This window comes from Chrysemys picta, chromosome 9 (genome assembly GCF_011386835.1).
Source record: "Chrysemys picta bellii isolate R12L10 chromosome 9, ASM1138683v2, whole genome shotgun sequence".
NCBI classification, from domain to species: domain Eukaryota; kingdom Metazoa; phylum Chordata; order Testudines; family Emydidae; genus Chrysemys; species Chrysemys picta.
In genome coordinates, this window is record NC_088799.1 from 89,954,815 (window position 1) to 89,970,570 (window position 15,756).

Consider the following 15,756-nt stretch of genomic DNA (forward strand, 5'->3'; position numbering starts at 1 on the left):
GTATCACACTCAGAGCTCATATTCAGCTGGTTACCCACCATGACCCAAAAGCTTTCTCAGAGTCACTCCCTCCCAGGATAGAGTCCCCCATCCTGGAAGGAATGGCCTTCATTCTTTGTTCCTACATATATGACCTTACATTTGGCAATATTGAAATGCACATTATTTGCTTGTGTCCAGCTTACCAAGTCATCCAGATTGCTCTGCATCAGTGACCTGTCCTCTATATCATTTACCACTCCTCCAATCTTGTCGTCTGCAGATTTATCAGTAATGGTTGTATGTTTTCATCCAGGTCGTTGATAAAAATGTTAAATAAGATAGAGCCAAGAACTGACACCTTTGGGATCCCCACTAGAAACAGACCCACTCAGTGATGTTTCCCCATTCACAGTTACACTTTGAGACCTATCAGCCAGCTTTTAATCCATTTAATGTGTTCATTTTGATTGTTTTCCATATGGATCCCTATGACCTTTTGGCACTGCCATCATAATGTCTGAATCCAATTCAGAATTGTCCTCCTGTTATTCCAATTTGCCCTCCATCATCCTTCCTTTTTCACTTTATTTCCCCTTTAAGAGTAGTGGTGCCTAGGGATCAACCCACCCCTGTCACATGACATGGCCCTTAAGATTTGGAAAGATCTGCTAGAGCGAAAGACTGAGATATGGGTAAAGAGAAAATGGTCCCGGGATAAGAAGTGTTTGGCAGAAACTCCCATCACTGTTTCTTTAAAGGCCTGAGATCACCCCTTTAATAGCTTTAGTAAGGGGACCATGTATATATTTCCTTCTCCCTCATAGCAGGGCAGACAGCAGCAGGGGAAAGTCTGTCTGGAAAAACCTCCCAGCCTAAGGGTGGCAGGACTGATTGGGAAAAGGGCCAGCTGGAGTAGAAGCTGTCTGGGGCTCTACAGCTTGCCTAATGTACAACTCCAGCTCCAAGGAGGAGAGGTAGGGGACTTCGGTCTTAAGGAGAGGGACAGAGGAATTGTCCAAAATACAACCTACTGCCAGGAGAAGGACTGGGGCTTTCTGAACACGGGGGGAAAACTGACTAAGACTTTTACATGGACCGATATTCGGCATGAACTTGAGCTGCTAAATAAGTCAGTGTCCCTCTAGAGAGAAAATAAACCAGACTCCCGAAGGGGGTTGAACTAATCTGGTCTGGTTAATTGTGTGAAAGGACCGAGGGGATGCTGAGTGCAACACACCTGCAGGACTGTGGTGGGGCCATAAGGGAATGTGTTGGAGAGGTTCACCCCATGACACTCCTCCATCCATGACCCATAAGCTCACTCTATTCTTCCAATCCATGTAGTCTAATCTGTATCCCTTCACACAGCATTGCACTGTCGGGGTCACTACTTTCTCCCCTGCTCTCCAAACCACTGACTCACTCACACCCTCTCCCTTTAAATCTGTCCATAAAACTCTGTTTATCCTGCAATATATGTAAAGGATTTTCTGATACACTCTGTGAACTGGTTCTATATAAATTGCCTCGTATTGTGGTTTTTGCCTGCTTTATATTCTGCAGTAACAGTGAGTTATTGAGAGTTGGCAGCATTAACTCTAAATCTCCTTGAATTTGTCAGTTTAAGGCAGATACTTAACATCATTTCACTGTAAATTTTAAAATTATTTTTATGGTAGCGTAACGTATGGGGACAGCTCCATTGAAATTAAAATTAGAGATAAGTGGGGAGAGAAATACTTAATTCACCTGGTTGCGACAGCTGGGCTAACTGCCATTAGTTTCACTTCACAATCAGTTGTTGTTGTACAAAAATATTGAAGTTTTTTTCACATTAAAATCACTTCTTTTTCCATCTTAAATTCTTAGGGCCTGATTCTGCTCTCACTTACACAGGTATAAATCAGAAGGAATTCCATTGAAGTCAATTGTATTACACTGGTGTTAAATTGGTATGGGATCAGAAGCAGGGTTCCAGGCCTTGTATACATAAAACCACAGAAATTAGATCTGGAAAAGATCTGTTACATTATCCACTCCAACCCCTCAGCCACTGTAGGATTGTTCCTTAGAGCACACTTTCTAACTCTTGGTCTCGTCTAGTTGTATGTGTACCATATCATTAGATTTCCACATGGGAAAGGTCCCATTAAGGCTGATTGTGTTTAAATTAAATATTTATGTCTTTATGCAGAGATCTTGGGAAGTGTTCTGAGCTCTGAGATCCTTAGGAGAAAGACACTACTGAAGCACAAAATGGTAGCAGTAACATAGTAGTAGTATTATATCAAACAAACAACAACATTAAGGATCAGGACCTGAACATTAAGTCTGAATTCTGGGTTGAGACTCAGGTTTGATATAGCTGAAAGGTATTTTTGACTGAAAAAAAATCAATTTTCTCCTTACAAAAATTAATACAAATACATTGTAGAATAAAAGCCAATTTTTAATTTTAATACAAGTATAAAAACACATTTCCTTAGTTCTAAGTGTGAGTATCTAATGACATGATCTATCTAGAACTGAAAAGTCTTGGCTCAAGTGTTTGATATGTAGTACTCACGCAAAACCCTCCCACTTCTGGAGAGACAATATCATAAATTCTATGCAATATATACATTCATATGGGCCCTGATTTCACAAACACTTAGGCATGTAGGTCTGTGTCAGTGGAATTACTCGTGGAAGTAGAGTTAGACATGTGCATCTGTATTTGCCGGTTTGGAGCACAGTACTTATCACTTGTTCATTTGGGGCCAAAATGCACCATGTATACTCATCCAAAACTTCCACCCGATTGGATAATGAGTGTACCATAACCACCCTTGTCATTCCCCTCATCAGCTTTTTCCCCACTTGTGGTCTGCAAGGTATGTTCACCTACTTAATTATCTCTAAAAGTACGGATTAAAAACTGACAGCATATAAAAGGTGCACAATCAAGTGGTTTTCATTAGCTTTTGTGAAGTACATCTGTGGCATGTTGGCAGTGTTTATGATGTAAGTTATATGACGCTGGGATCTCCAACAGATGTCCTCTTCAGTGTGGAATATTGCTTTCTGTGGGATTACAACAATATTTCCTGTTCTCATTTCCTCTCTCATCTTTCAGTGTCATGGCTGACCTAATTTCAGTTTTATTTTAGAAGATGATCACTCAGCTCATCTGAATAGGTTGTTTCCTCTGTCTTGCCACTATTTTGAGAGTTATTTTGGAAGCATCTAGCTCTGTGAAATTGCTTGAAACTCTCTGCTGAATTCTGTTAATTAAGGCTATCTCTGAATAAGGCCCAAGTAGCTAGAACATACTGCAGCAGCAGTACTGGAGACAAGGAGGTTTGTACACTCCTCCACATGCAGAACATCCATCCCTCCTGCCAAGCCACACTCCATGCTATTCTTTTTAGCATTAGGTTATTTTTTCCTCTTATATCTCATTACATGATTGTGCAGACTGTCATTTGCACTCATTTATTTGATGCTGAGCCCCTGTTTTAAGTTTATCTGGTTCTGTCTTTTCAGCTATTTGCTTTCTTTAAATGAATCCCTATACTTTGTTTTTGAAATAAAAATACTGTTTACTACAAGCATTGAGCGAAACACCTAAAGCTCTCTTCTGTCACTTTCAGCCAGTTATTGTATCTGATCCAAGTAAGAAAAATATATGACTCAGTTTAGCTTTTGGTTGGTGGCCAGTGCTGTAAAAATATTGACAAGTGTATCAGACCTATCTATTAGCATTTTAATAGCATATCAGTCATAGAGACATAGAGTCCTTATACAAGTAACATACTATTATTCTATAATGGAAATAGTTTTCATTGTTGCTGACACTTCCGAAAATCAGGCTTGATACATTTTCTATTCATTGTGTGTTCAAGGCCAAAGACCACTGAGTGCCTGAACAAATATATCTTAAAGTAAATGGTATCTCTCAAACAAAATACTATGAAGACTTCCTTCTACACATGGACTTTGGCTGGTTTTAAGTATTCTCCTGCAAAGCGCAGAATTTTCAATTAATGACTTCCGGTAGCTGTTGTCTTATTGCTACGTGTTGTAGCTGAAACTTGAGGAACAGTTGAGAGTTTTGCATGCAGCACTGGAAACTCTAGCATTTTTGCTGCTTAGTTTCTTCTTCTGTTCAGTGATTCCTAGCAATTGTAATTGAACTTAACTGAACTTGTGGTGAAACAAACTAGCACAGGAGTTATATAGGGGCTATTTGAAATAAAAGAAGGCAAAATTAGTTTAAGCACTACTCAGGCTATTTTAATCTGTTAAGGAAAAGACAAAAATATTGAGCAATCTGTGCAGCAATATGAAATGCTCAAATACCACAAGAAGCTCACATGGTTGAGCTTTATCTGGCTGTCCTGAATAGGGGGGATGAGGAGAGTGAGAGAACGAGGTCCACCTGGCCACCTGAAAAAAAAATCATGGCCCTCCACACTGTCCATGGAAGGGTCCTGACCACATGATTAGGTGGCCCCCATCCCTGGCTCGCCCCTAATACTTTCCTTTGCATTTCTGTGGTACTGAAACCTCTAAGATACCTTTAGTTCTCTGAGTCCTCAGCCAATAGGTGACTATCTTTTATCACAGACCCATTTTGATGCTTCAAGTCCCTTTCATTCCTTGCTATGTTTATCCTATAGATTCTCTACCCCGTTTCTGTGCTTTGGACAGCGTTTTACCCCAACTGTTCTATTGGCCTTTGCTAGTGCCCCATGGTGCTGTGGCCATGGAACTTGTCACACGTCTGCCTGTCTGTCTATGTGTAAAATTAAAGCTGAGATTCCAGAATACAATTCTTCAAAGAGGGGATGATTCTATAGCAAGTTCCCTGGCCACAAAACCATGTATTACATAGTGTAAACACATGCCATTGTGAAACTCAGAAGTTACACTCCATTTACATTCTCAAGGTTAAGCAATTCAATGATGTCTCCTTGAGTCTACAGAGAGCCAGAAACAATATTTCTGAGAGGTGTGAACTGCTCCTTCATCTCAGTTAAATACAAAACTTACAGATGACAATTTAAACAACGACATCGTTAGCTATCTCACTGCTGACCATTTTAGCAGAAACATCTACCAAATGTGCCCCTTATCCTAAAATACCCAAACTCAACACCTCCTCAGGTGGGGAGTTTCATATCAAAATAAGTAACATGGGGAGGTACTATACTGATTGAATTAGTCACTTTCATAGTTAATTAATAAAAACTGTGAATATTTCCAGTCCACTTCACTAGAGTGCTGGAGAATCCACCCTGCTGTGTCACATATAGCATCTTGTTATTTGCTCCCCCATTCAGCTGTTCCATACTCTGTTCCCATGACCTGCTCAGTTATGCTCTTGGTATTTTACTAGTTATATTTATAGACTGGAGGAGATGGATCAAATTTACAAGAATATTAGTTTGTGACACTCCCATAGCTGCCAAGATGAAATGTAAGAACTCAAGGATAGATGTGAATACTAGAAGAGTCAGAATTTGATAAGTGGTTGGGCCTATAGCTGCTCATGTTAGGACCTATACATTTCACTCAGTTTATATTCTTCTTCTTAACTTTTGTGGTTAGTAAATAATATGAACCTACAGTTAACAAAATGCCTCTTTGTTTTCCAAATGGCATTTTATTTTCTGGAGGATGTATGTTTCTCAGTACACATAAAACCCAAGTGTGATAAATATGACATACATTTACTACACAGTGCTTGCCTCAAATATAGTTCTAATGTGATACTCTTTTATAAAAGAAAAGTAAAAGGAATAGGCACTAGGTTAATAGAAGTATTTAAATTAGCTTACTGTGCATTTATGTCTGGATCATAGTCATGAGTTATATAAGGAGTTCCCCTGAAGGGCCTGTGTAAGGTCCAACCAGAATTACAGACACCTATACACCCCTGATAACAAGATGCTCCTGCCAGAAACACCTTGCCAGAAAGTGAGCAGTGAAATAACCATGCTCACTCTTAATGTGTCAGGCCAGCAGAGGTAGCCAGCCATGCTTGAAGGGAGCATGCTTAATTCACTATGGGTATGTCTACACAGCAATTACAAACCCGTGGCTGGCCTGTGCCAGCTGACTCAGGCTAAAAGGGCTCACGCTAATGAATTGTTTAATTGTAGTTGTAGACATTTGGGTCAGGGTGAAGCCTGGGTTCTAGGACTCTGCAAGGTGGGAAGGTTCCAAGTCTCAGGCTGCAGCCCAAGCCCAAACTTCTGCATCTCAGTTAAACCGCCTCTAACCCTGAGCCCCGAGAGCCCGAGTCAGCTGGCATGGGGCAACTGTGAGTTTTTAATTGATGTGTAGACATACCCTAAGTGTGTCATAGTTTGCATGCTCCCCCCAATCACTTACTGAGCCTTTAATGACCACACTGTAGAAGCACATCTATAGCAAGACACAGATGCCCTGAAAAGGAGTTAATTTTCATCTTGGCTAGCGAATCCTGGTGATGCCTCATAAAGCAAATGGTAACACTCATTCAATAATATTAAATGACTAATGTGAACTTAGTGTGAGATTTTGGTGCAAAGATGTAAACGGATAACAAATATTTATTCTGTTGCTTTTAGAAATGTGCTTGAAAGGTTCACTTCACCATCAAGGTAATGCAAAAATTTTGTCCCAAATTATCTTAGTTACAGTGCAGTAGTCTGGCTGAGAGCATAATATGGCCTCTTGTGTTTGCATGCTGCGCCTTTTCATTAAGGTAATTTAAAGTTGAGGGTGCTACAGATGTTCCTTGTCCGACAACACCCTCCCTATGCTTGGCAGACCAGTATGCTGAAACCCAGGTCAGCTTCTTATTAACAGCTTGAATTCCTGTAACACGTGATCAAGTTGCTCTTTGTGAACTCTATTTTAGGAAAACAACAAAGAGTCCAGTGACACCTTAAAGACTAACAGATTTATTTGGGCATGTTCAGAAGTCGCATAACTAGGAGTAATGCGAGAAGTACTTTGGGAACTTTTACATTTTAAGTAAAGCAGATAATCAGTCGTTACCTTTCCCACATGAAACTAAAGGCATTTGAAAGTTATATAAGTATGATGCTAGCCAACCTGTGATTGTTCCTTTCAGGTTTAGATTACACAAACTTTAATCACTCCTATTGTAGTGAACTGATTGTACTATATTGCCAATTATGCCCCTCTGCTTCTTATATAAGGCAACAGCAGAACTGCTAATATCAAATCCAAGTAGTTTACACTTCAGTGCTACATTTTAGCCTAGCCGTATGCTGTTTTATCCAGTGAGATAATTGACAGTTGAGTCTTCGGTATACTGGATCACCCACTGTATGAATTACAGTTTATGTTGTGTGTAGCTGTTGATATTCCTATGTTTTGTCTCTTGAAATTTAATAGAAACCTTAACACACACAGGGTCTGTTGTGTCATTTTTTACACTGCCTACTTACCAAACTGAAGACTGATTGTTGAGAACTCAAAATAATTTTGAGGTATTTTCAGAGTCTGGAGTTTATAAATCAGATTTCTGCGGGTTTCTTCTTATATTTAAAATCCCATTGTTATTGGAATTTGGGGGTTGGCATATTGAAACTGATATCCTTAGTGTATTTATGAATGGGAATTGTGTTACCAAAGCTTCATGTCGTGTAACTTGAGATACTGCATCTCTCGTTCTCCTCTATAAAAGTGGAGTGACCATTAAAACCATTTAAAAATCATGTTGTCCAATCTATGTATCAGTTTCCAGTCATCCAGCTTTCAGCCAGCCTGTTCAGGATTTTTTACAGATTTCTTTTAGTGCCTATAAATGTTCAATTAGAAAAGTAAATTGCAATCTGATGAAGAAAAGATTTTAGGAAAGTTTACTGAAAGGAGAAATATGTAAATTTTAAGAGAACCTGGAAATATAGGACCAAATCTTGAGAGACTGCCCGGCAGTCCTCAGGGGACATAATGGGGAGTGTGGAAGACATGATGTATGGAAGTGGGAGTCAAACACAATAAGAATCCACAAGTCCCAAAACCCGTGTAGGAGGTTATGTCAGGCTGTGTTTGATTCCCGCAAACATACAGAAATAGTCTGAGTCAGCTGGACCTGAGTCAGCTATGTGGGTTTGAAGGCTCCAATCACATGTTGTTTCTAAAGCTTCCTTCCATCATCACCCCTTGTCTTTCAGAGTCTTTTTCTCAAAGCACTGCCCATTTACTCTGCTTTGCTCCATCTGTGACTGAAAAGAAAATTCTTAAAAGCAGAATAAAATCTCACCTATCTAACCAAATGGTAAAAATGATCAGATGGGAAAATGGATTTTATTTATACAGAGTGAGAGAGAGAGAGAGAGAAGACATTAGTGTTAATCTATCAGCTGCAAAACACACTGCTTTGCAGAGTAACAGTTGCAGCTCCTGGTTTACCAGTGCTTTCTCTGCCTGCATAGTTGTTTCTTGTTTGTCGTTTTATTTTCAGCTCTTCGGGGAAGTCATATTTCCTCCCTGTATAATACAGCTAAGTATCTTGTTGGTGCTTACAGTAACAATAATACTGACAGTGCTCTTTCAAATATGGTTTTGGAATTTCCCCACTGTTAATAATGGGAGCCCCACACAGATACCCTCCCTTTCACAATCCTCACAAAAATACTTGAGAGGTAATAAAGAAGATGAGCGAATGAAACCAGGTGCAGACAAAACAAACATGAGAAATTGCACGAATATAGTTTGAGAGTGTGGAAAGTCCATACAAAATGGATCCTGCTAAAGATACAGTAATTCTGACAGGTGAACTGCAGAGGAAAGGTAAAAACTGAGTCTGCTTTGAGAACCAGGAAACCATTTCGCTTTAAGCTTGATTTCTTCTTGTGTGCAGTGGGAATTCAAGCCACTGTTGCAAGGCACATGAAATGCTGACCAAAATAACACAGAGTGGGGAGGGCAACTTGTTTTGGGAGTCAGATTCTTCTTTATTTACTCAGGCAAAACTCCTGTAGGAGCCAATGGGGATTTTGTAAGAAAAAGGATTTACAGATTATTTAAACAGCAGTTTCTCTGTGGTAATTTGTTTTTAAAATAAGGCAGAGAAAAAATATTTTAAAACAAATTTTCAATCTCAAATCTTTCTGGGAATTTTCTCTGTTTTTTCTTACACAAATAGGAGAATCATGTCTCTTCAAATTTGGTGTCTCAAGGCTTGTCTACGGGGGAAATTAGCTGAATAATTATTGCAAAATAAGCTATTTTGGAATAGCTCCCTGGGTGGACACTCTTATTCTGGAATAATAGTGGGGGGGGGGGGGTTCTGATTTAGCTTAATCCACTTCCAAAGCTTATTCTGCAATAGCTATTCTCATCAGTTTCCTCAAGAAGCCAAGTTCTTAGCTCCAAGACCCCCTGCCCTGCTTTAGTTTACTTTTAAGGCACTCCACCATCATAAAGCTGCTGTACCCCAACTGCCAAAGAATTCGCCCTGCCTAGAGGATCTTCAAGTGGTATAGATCCACCAGGGATTCCTTTGGCTCCTCCATTCCTTGAGGATGCAAACTGACAAGAATGCAAAGATATCTTAAAGCTGCTTTTGAGTACCCATCCACTGAACTGAACTATGACCATCTCAGCACCTGAGGTCTTGTTGCTAACTATTGACAATCGCCCTTTGTTATTGGCCCAACAATAAGACTAATCAGTTTGTTTTTCCAGCTGCTCTAGAAGAGATTTTTAAAATATTTTTTTGCTTAACCAAACAAATAATTACCTTGCCCAAGAGCAGGCAATGTTTGTGCAAGGAGTTTCAGATTCCAGATATGTCTATTTCATTATAGATTCTTCGGTTTTATAAACAGGGTCTGTGCTTCCCTTCTTCAGTGAATCATTATTTACTGAGTGTTTACAGTGCTCTGTATGCTGCATTGAACAAAGAGGAGGTACCTGCCCAGAAAGAGTTTATAATCTAAGGGGCCCCATTAAAGTCTATGCAAAAATCTGGCCTTGTTACAAATAGAAAAGAAAAGATGTCACTTTGGGAAGGTCAAGGATTTGATGCCTTGATCTTATTTCCTATGCATTAGCATACCTCTCAATTTAAGAGAGTTAGCAAATATGGACAATAAAATGAAGGAATTCAAGAAGATATTTGAAGATTTTTAGTGTATCTTATTATATTTGACTTCTCTGTGCAGTGTTTACTACATTTATATTTATTGGGCTGGATTTTCAGCCTTCTTTTTTGGTATACCAGTAATTGTGTGTGCAATTTAGGTAATTTAGATGTCCAGGTAGCTGATTGGTGGGAGTAGTCAGGCACTTATATTTAAGTGATCTAAGCTGTGCTTACAAATAATTATAGGTGCAAAACAATATACAAAAATAGAGACTCTTTTTAAGAAACTTAGCCCCATTTGTCCTACTTCACCTATCTGTAAGTTCCAAATGGTGGAATAGTTTGCATTTAGTTCACAAGTTTGCTTCACTTGAATATGATGGGAGTTGCAAACAAGCATCAAGTAGAGAAGACTTAGATTTTAAACACTTTAGGGCAGGGACTGCATCTAGCTTCGTATTGGTACAGTGCCTAGTATAAAAGGAGACACAGTCATGATCAAATCCTCATGAATTCACTTTAGTGTAGCTATTAAGTATAAGAATAATAAAACATCTGAAAACATTAACACTAATAAAATGTATAGGGTTTAAAAGCTGAAGAACTTTTACCAGAGCCCTTTTTACTACTATAATAAAGATGGATATTAAAATTGGATAACGTTTCAGATTGTACAGGTCATTTCATACACTTTAGCAAGCACATATTCTTCACAGGTATTAACAGACTATTCATTATAACAATATTGAGCTACTAGAAATTTAAACTATATATTTGTGAATCATATACCCACTGGACTGACAAATATTGATTTTTCTTCTCCTATCTGTATTGTGGTGACGATAAGTCACACTCTTTCTTGTCACTTAGTTTATGGGTTCTATTCCCTCATGGAGATTTTGTGAGCTACCATTCAGTATTAATAACTGGAGAGAAATGCCCATCCCCACTTAAGCATATGCTTGAGTGCTTTGCTGAATCTGGGCCTATGCAGCCTTAAAATCAGCATTCCTTCCAGTTGATTAGATATTGTTCTCCCATGCTTTCTAGTAGCAAACCCTTTGGTTTCTTCTAAACATCATTCTATTTCCTGAATTTTTGTTTTATCCATTTTCAGATGGTTTGACAGACTGTGTAGACCCTGATTGTTGTCAGCAAAGCAATTGCTACGCAAGCCCTCTCTGCCAAGGGTCACCTGATCCCCTTGACCTCATTCAGCACAGCCAGCCTCCTTTCTCTCAGCATCCTCCAAGGCTCTTTTATGATAGAATCAAGTTCCTTATTGGCAAGGAGAGCACTCATGTAATCCCTGGAGATGTCTTATTTGACAGCAGGTAAGTTTCATTTTTAATTAAAGTGGTCTGGATAGCGAAAACTTTATTGATAAATTATTTTAATAGAAAAAACATTGATATCAAGATTTTTTTGGAAATCTTTATTGACTTTTTCACATTAATGGTAATCTGAAAATAGTGGAAATGACAACAAATTCTTTGTTTGAGATTCCGGCAGTTTAAGACTTGCTTTCCGACATTACTAGCCGAGACCCCTAGAGTTACTCTATCTAGCGTATAAGACTATTTACTGTAGTACCTTTTTTATAAGGGTGTAACTATCCTGGGAGGTAAACTGCTCTGCTGTGTGTTTCCATGAGAAACAATTTAGGGTGCAGTTCTTGCCGGAATATTGGAGATATACTGGCGAGCAGTGTTGAAGTCATATGAGCTCTCTTGAGTCAGCTTCATGCCCCAGTGGAGCTGTGACATAACACAGTGAACATGTTTTCTTTATTTATGTGCTGAATGCCCCTTAGTCTAATTAGCAGCCACAGTCAGAAAATAGTAGTAGTAGAACATGCAGTTTGCCATTTTGCTCTGCAGGTTACCCTTTAATTGAAATATAACTGGTGTGTGATCTCAGAAATCAGAGTCATTTCTGTGTACTTGTGGGGTTATGCTGTTCTTTAAAGGAGAGGAAAGTGTGAATCAGGAAGGGCAGACACTTGCTCAAAGGACACAATTACCTATACTTTCCTCTTGAAAAAAGTCAGTAAATTTGAAATATAGAGTCACATATGTTTTTTTTATACTGCAGTTCATCCTGGGAAGCAGTGATTTATATACTGACAAAAGCATCCACAAATCATCCCTATCATCTAACCACTACTCCTAGGCCTGCACATTAGATAATCCAAGTTGCATTAATAAACACACCAGTATTTTTTATTTTCACAAATGCAATAAATAGCACTTATGTTGTCGCCTAGATTTCATTCCTCTCTTCTCTTCAAACACATCCACAGAGGGAACAAATTCAGTGTGTTCTCTTTGACTTATTAATTTTTTACTAATGTAAATATGTAAAGAATCTTTATTGATCTAACATACCTAAACATGTAATCGCTATTAATAACGTAACAGGATGTTATAAATATGTAGAACAATAGTACGTGAAACTGAACAAAACCAATAACTGGCAGCACCAAGCCTTAAAGTGTAAATCACTAATGGAACAATGCAGTTAGCTTATTATTTTATCTGAGTACATAAGATGCACCGAATACAACATCTTTGGCTGCATGTATATTTAATACAGCATATTGCTGTTTAAAAGAAAAATCATAAATAATAATAATAACTAGCTCTTACATGTTACTCTTTTATCACCAGGGCTCAAAACTTCCCTCAACAACATAAACCAGACACCTACCCATTTAATATCACCTGGAAGGCGAGCAGTCAAGTAGCCTATATAGCGTCCTGTGACATTGCAACTACTATCGGGAGGATTTCACATAATCCTTTCAATATGTTTTTATAGATAAAAGGAACTGATCTTTTGAGGCTATTGTTGATAGGATTTGACTTGGTCTTAAAAGCCTTTTTTGAGTATTTCAGTTTTTGCCTTACTGCCCAAAGTGCCTTTGGAGTATGGAGAATAAAGATGTTTGACATGTTTAGTTGGTCTGTCCTTGGAAGCTGATGGAATTCGAAAGCTTGCAGAGGTCTCTGAAGGACAGAATTGTTCCTCTGACAGACCACTGTATCGCTTGGGTTGGCTTTTTTAAATCTTTTGTCCTCTACTATCACGATAATGGCCCCTCGCATCTTCTATCCCAGATTCATCCTCAAAAGTCACCATGGTTTATGATAATCTGCAATAGTTGAAGTAGAAGGGAAGCTAGCTAGAGCACTTATGGCAGAAGTGTTGAGATGAAGGTGATCAATTTGGCGTAAAGATTTTTTAAAATTCGTATGCCGTGAAGAGCTTCCACTGTAGCATCTGTAAAATCTCACCCAATAGATGTGTTTTGGGTAGTGGATAACTTGGTCATGGCTGGCTCAGCTCAGAGGCTGATATAAGTTCCTACTGTTGTGAAGAAATTACTAGATATCAGAGGATAGTGTTGGGCAATAGTGCTCTCATGTGGGATTCTGCAGAGTTCTATCTTGCCACCATGCATATTTAGTATGCACATGACCAGTGTTCCCTCTAATTTTTCCCACACATGTGTGGAATGAATTTTATTATGTGCGCCAATATAGAAGTGGTGGGGGTGGGGCGGTGGCTGGGTTGGGGCCAGGGGAGGAGTGCCTCTCCCCTGGCCGCAGTAGGTCTGAGGCTGCGCTGGGGCTGGAGGGGAGAGGCATCTTTCCTCGCTGCAGCCTGAGTGCCTGCGCAGTGCTTAATAAGCTGCTGTGTGGCCACATGGCCGCACAGCTTAGAGGGAACTTAGCACGACACCAGATCAATGTTTTCATCTCTTCTGACTCAGATAGTGCAATTTGATGCCTTACCCAGCCACTGGTTGGGACTGGGGTATGGATGAGAGCTGACTCAGTCTCAATCCAGATAAAACAAAAGTGATGATGGCAGGCTGGGGAAAGCAACCAGAAAATATTGTCAAGATTATATCTCCCCTTCAGACTGAAGTTGGTTGCCTGCTCTTTTTTATTCATGTAGGCAACTTTGGAGTCTTCTTAAATACCCAGTTAGTATTATATTATCATGTTTCAGAAAGAGTTAGGACATCTTTTTTTTTCCCCATTTGCATCCAACTGGGCGATTAGGATCTTTCCTTTGGGGTGTGGTTCTCACCACTGTTTCATGCCTTTATCATTTCAAGATTAGGCAGCTGCAGTGCGCTCAATTTGGGGTTAAGGGCTTGTCTGCACGGTGGGGTTATGTATTCTATGGGGTGTGATTTTTTAAAGCGCACTAATGTGTTGTGCATTAATTACTTCATGCAGACCCTGCTGGTGTGCACTAAAGGTTTAGTAGTGCACTTAAAAGTAGTAGTTTCAAAGAGAAATATGTTAAAATGCATTGGCAGGGTCTATGTGCACCAGTTAATGCATAACACATTAGCATGCTTTAGAAATCTCCTTCCACTAACCCCCATACAGCACATCACCCCACAATATAGACAACCTCTAAGTCAGAAATCCTTTCAGAATCTGAAGCTTGTGTATAGTGTAGGAGCCGGTAGAGCACCTTGCCGTATGTTACACCAAGGCTTTGAATTTTGTATTGGCTGCCTTTAAATTTGAACATGTAGCTGCTACATATAAAAAGGTGGGTCAAATTAATTCCTGGTCAATGGAATTGCATCTGCTTATACCAGAAATCGATTTGGCCTGTGATATTTAAAGAGTGTAGCATATAACAATATTTTGTCAACCTCTACCCACAGGAGTTTAAAAAATGCATACTGCTGGCAAGCTACTTGACTCATTGCAAATTGCATACAAAAGAAGGTCCAATGCTTGGTCTTGAATTAATTACCCTCCAAAGGCTGCTTACAGTGACATTGTCAGCAGAAGGAAATTAATGTACCTTGGTAGCCCCTAGCTTAATTTCTGTGATTGAAGATTTTAATCAGAAATATAATACAATCAATTACATATTTTGGTAATGTGACAATTGTGAATTCACTCAAGTTTTCCTGACAGAGTTCCACATCTGAGGTTAATGTCACAGCCTGAGGTGCTCAGTGGATATTGGAAGTTTAACACGGAAAACAAAAGACAAAATAACAAATAAGGGAGTGTGGAGTTAGGCAAAATGATGATGGAATGGTAGAAATGTTTGTGAAAAATAGTCAAAGAATGCGGCTGGAATAATAAATACAGAAAGACCTAGAAATTTTAAATTACAGATGTCAAATAAACTGCTTGATGGCCAAATGAGATAATCAGTTAAAAGTGGACTGACCCATGAAGCGTTTACAAAGAAAGTCTACTTCTCGAAGATTACCTGCAACCCACGGAATCTGTGCCTCCTCTCAAAAAAAGCAACTACTCCCTCTGGAGTTGGAGATTGACCACAGACTGCCAGAGGCCTAGAAACATTTTAAATGTATTTGAAAAAAACAAAGGCTGCAGCTTATCTGAAACATTTTTCTCCCTCGGTGCATGATGCAAAACAATGGACAGATTCTCCAGCTCATCTCAAATAAGTTGCTGCACTTACCTTATAGTTAAAGTAACTTTGACACACTAGTTTAAAAGACTTAGTTCAAGATAATGTCAGTTTTGCAAATAAACAGTGGTATTAGAAAGAAAAGCCTTACACAATTGGTTGTTATCTAACATAAGGAATAAAAAAAAGTAGCAGAGGTATGTCTACAATAAAGTTAGACAGTGAGAATAGACGAAGAAGAAGCAGCACACTCGGAGAGAATG

General features: G+C 39.1%; 1 protein-coding gene across 15 annotated transcripts in view; it reads left to right on the forward strand.

Moving 5' to 3' along the window:
• The window catches only part of TENM1 (teneurin transmembrane protein 1), a 1,376,511-nt gene that overhangs the window by 1,245,681 nt on the left and 115,074 nt on the right, over window positions 1–15,756 (forward strand). For all 15 annotated transcript variants that reach the window (XM_065556633.1, XM_065556629.1, XM_065556628.1 and 12 more), the window contains one exon: window positions 11,190–11,406. In XM_065556633.1, the coding sequence (XP_065412705.1) occupies window positions 11,190–11,406 (217 nt within the window). The remainder of the gene's footprint in view (window positions 1–11,189; window positions 11,407–15,756) is intronic.